The sequence below is a fragment of the Penaeus monodon genome, chromosome 2 (assembly GCF_015228065.2).
Source record: "Penaeus monodon isolate SGIC_2016 chromosome 2, NSTDA_Pmon_1, whole genome shotgun sequence".
Classification (NCBI taxonomy): Eukaryota; Metazoa; Arthropoda; class Malacostraca; order Decapoda; family Penaeidae; genus Penaeus; species Penaeus monodon.
This window is the reverse complement of record NC_051387.1, coordinates 14,218,976-14,222,685: the sequence shown is the minus strand read 5'-3', so window position 1 is coordinate 14,222,685 and position 3,710 is coordinate 14,218,976. Positions and strand designations below refer to the sequence as shown.

Sequence of the window (3,710 nt, the reverse complement as noted above, 5' to 3'; positions counted from 1 at the left end):
TGTTATTATTGCTGTTGTTGTTGTTGTTGTTATTATTATTATTATTATTATTATTGTTGTTATTATTATTATTGTTATTATTATTATTATAATAATTATTATTATCGTCATCGTCATCATCATAATCATCATCATCACCACTACCATCACCACCACCATAACCTCCACCATCACCATAACTATTGCTATCACAATAATCGTCACCATCATTATCCATGCAGCTCTAACCTCCTCCTCCTCCTTGCAGTATCAACGACCTTGGAGATTCTGGACATCAAGGGCCCGAGTGTGATCGTTAACGGCTCGGCCTCGATGCTCGTCCTCGATTGCGACTACGACCTGACCGAGTACGACCGGCCGGGACTGGTCGTCAAGTGGTACTTCAACCGCCAGCCGTTCCCCGTGTACCAGTGGATTCCGAATAATGGTCCTCAGGTCAGTCGGTTTGGGGGGTTTGAAGTTGTGATTTTTTTTTCTATTTTTTTTTTGGGGGGTGGGGGGGTGGGGGAGTCTTTTTTGGGGGGTTTTCAGTTTTTCGTCATTCGGTTTTTCGTTTTTCTTTTTTTTCTCTCTCTTAATTTTTTTTTCTTTTATGTTGTGTTTTAGTGTTTTAATCTTATTTATGTTTTGGTATTTAATTGTTTGTTAATTTATCTGTTAGGTTTTCATTCCGTTTCAAATTATTTTGCTTTGATTTATTTCATTTTATTCAGGTTTTATGCGTTTTTTTTTTTTTTTTTTAGTTTCATCGTGGGTGGATGATACCGTTACTGACATTGCTAGTGCAAATGCTACTCTAACGATGATTATAAATAACAAACAAAATAACAAAACAAAAAATAAAAATAATGCAGAAAAGAATAACCCATACGTCATAAAGACAACGACGAAGCAAGAAAGCGAAGAAGGAAACTCATTATACGCATAAAGGTCACCCAACCCGTTAGTGTCAACACGAAACAAACCTTACGTACTGCTGATGCACAAACTCCATTAAAGTTCTCAAAGGATCTCGACTCAATCCCCTTTTCTTTCGGATTTTCTTCTATGGGGGGAAAAAGGAGGGGGGAGGAGGGGGAGGGGGGATGGGTAGGGGGAGGGGAGGGGGGAAGGAGAAGGGGTGTTCATTAGGACTCATTTCTTTCGAGTTTTTGTTTGTTTGTTTTTTTTGCTGTTTTTAGTTTTATTACTCTTTTCTCCTTGTTTGTCTTCGTTTTTTCCCCTCTGTTTATAGTTTTGTCTCTGTCGCTGTCTCTCTCTTCTCTCTTCTCTCTTCTCCCTCCTCTCTCCTCTCCTCTCTTCTCTCTCTCTCTCTCTCTCTCTCTTCTCTCCTTTTTTTCCATCTCCTCTCTCTCTCCTCTCTCCTCTTCTCTCTTCTCTCTCCCCTCCTCTCCTTTCCCTCTCGCTCTCTCTATCTCCCTCTCCGTCTCCCTCTCCTTCGCCCTCCCCCTCTCTCTATCTCTCTCTCCCTCTCCCTGTCTCTATCTCCCTTCCTCTTCCGAACAAAACCCTTTTCCTCAGTCCCTGTGTTATCACTCCAGATCTCTCTCGCCTCGACCTCATTTTCCTCCCATTTCAGACGCATCCTTAAGACACAATGCTTTGGAGGGCCACCCATAGGGAGGGTGAGGGGGAGGGGGTGGAGGGGGTGTAGAGGGGAGATGGTGGGGGTGAAGGTGGTGGGTGGGGGGGGTCAGAGAGGGGAAATGGTAGTTGGGGACTAGTTGAGGGGGAGGGGAGTTGGGGGGAGGGGTTTTTAAGGGTCGTGGGGGAGAAGGGGCGAGGGAGGAGGATAGCGACGAGGATGATGATGACGATAGTGGTGATGATGATGATGATGATGGTAATGAGGTGATGGACGTACAGACAGACAGAGGCACAGACAAGGACGCAAACCAAACAGACAAAACTAAAAAAAAAAAAAACCGTCACCACAGAAACCAACACTCAGACACACGGGCAAAACTACCCACCCGTCACGAGTAGCGCGGAAACGTCGGATTGTGATGCAATTATCGTCCGATTTGATTACGTTGGTCCGTTAGTCCGATATTTGATTTATTTTTAAACCCCGCTTAATGTCTCAGCGAGCCAGTCAACCCGCACGGGATTCGCGGTACCGAAGCAGGCGTTCCTTTTGGAGTTCGAAGCCGCGGTGTTGGGGTCGAAGATAAACTACGGGGGAAATGATGCATTATGAGACGGAATGATGATAATGTGAACGTTTTGTGTATTTATGGGGATAAATAAAGGCAAACTAAGCTATACTTCGATAAAGATTATATGAAAATTGGATTAGATGATGGTAAGAAAACTAAATTGAAATGAAATGAGCTAAATGTGCATAGAATAAAGATAAAATTGAATTAAATAATGCTCGATGATTTTTTTTTTTTTTTTTTTTTTTTTTTTTTTTGGTGTTAATGAAGACGTGACTGGTCCTGTTGAGTCCGTTTTCTTTTATTTTTGTTTTGTTTCGTTTTGTTTTGTAAAAGACGTCTTTTAAAACGCCGCTCTTTCAGGCTCGAAGCGTTTTGGTTTACGATTCGAAGCGGCGGAGAGGATAGGGGGGGGAGGATGGGGGGGTAGGTTTCACGTTTTCTTCCTCTTGTCTCTTTCTCTCTGACTGTTTCTTTCTGTCCGTCTGTCTCTGTCTCTCTTTGTCTATGTATCTGTCTTTCTGTCTCTCTGTGTCTGTGTCTATCTCTCTCTCTCTCTCTCTCTCTCTCTCTCTCTCTCTCTCTCTCTCTCTCTCTCTCTCTCTCTCTCTCTCTCTCTCTCTCTCTCTCTCTCCCCTCCCTCCCTCCTCCCTCCCTCCCTCCCTCCCTCCCTCCCTCCCTCCCTCCCTCCAAACTCCCAACCATCCGTCTCATCTCCTTTCCTCCATCTCTCCTTCCACCCTCTCTCCCTCCTTTCCTCTCTTTCATCCTCCTCACTCCCTTCCTGCATCTCTTCTTCAATCTTTACTTCGGTTTCCATGAACAAAAGTGAAAAGAACCCCTCCCCCCCCCCTCCCCGTCATTTCGTAGCGCGGTTTCAAAAGTCACGTTCCGTCCCTTTTTCACTGATTTTTCATTATAACAAGTTTTTTTTTCTTTTCTTTTTTTATAGAAAAGGGTTCCAGCCAGATGAATCGCTCTATAGTTTAAGCTGAAATTGATGTCAGTGTGGTGGCAACATTTTTTTTTTTTTTTTTTTTTTTTGTCAATTTTGTTTCTCAATTCTTCGTTGTATTCAGGTTGATTAGTGCTTTTGTTGTTGTTGTTTTGAAATTTATTTGATATGGTTAGAAAGAAAATATCGATTTTATATAAGTCGTCCACTATATTTCTATCGCTTTTCTGTTGTGAGATGTGTCGGGGAATATTTGAGAATTATATATAGAAATGCTAAACAAAAACAAAACAAAATAAAACAAATTATAAGAGCGAAACACTATATGTATTAACATCATCACCATCTTCATCAACACCACCTTCATCATCCTCATCTTCATCGTCATCATCTTCATCATCATCTTCATCTTCATCATCATATACATCACCACCTTCATCATCATTACCATCGTCCTCTTCATTGCAAATCATCAGCCTCATCTTTTAACACGAACCTCTGCATCCCTATTGAAAACAAATCGTGAACTGACTCGCAAATATAGACACACACACCCGCATGATAAAAAAAATAAAACAAGAATACAGTTTCAATTC

At 41.9% G+C, this 3,710-nt stretch overlaps 1 protein-coding gene across 1 annotated transcript in view; it reads left to right on the top strand.

Moving 5' to 3' along the window:
* Positions 1-227: 227 nt before the first annotated feature.
* LOC119581156 overlaps positions 228-3,710 on the top strand; it is an 84,348-nt gene continuing 80,865 nt past the window's right edge. Inside the window, exon 1 of the mRNA XM_037929526.1 lies at positions 228-435. Coding sequence (XP_037785454.1) covers positions 313-435 — 123 coding nt within the window. The 5' untranslated portion in view covers positions 228-312. The remainder of the gene's footprint in view (positions 436-3,710) is intronic.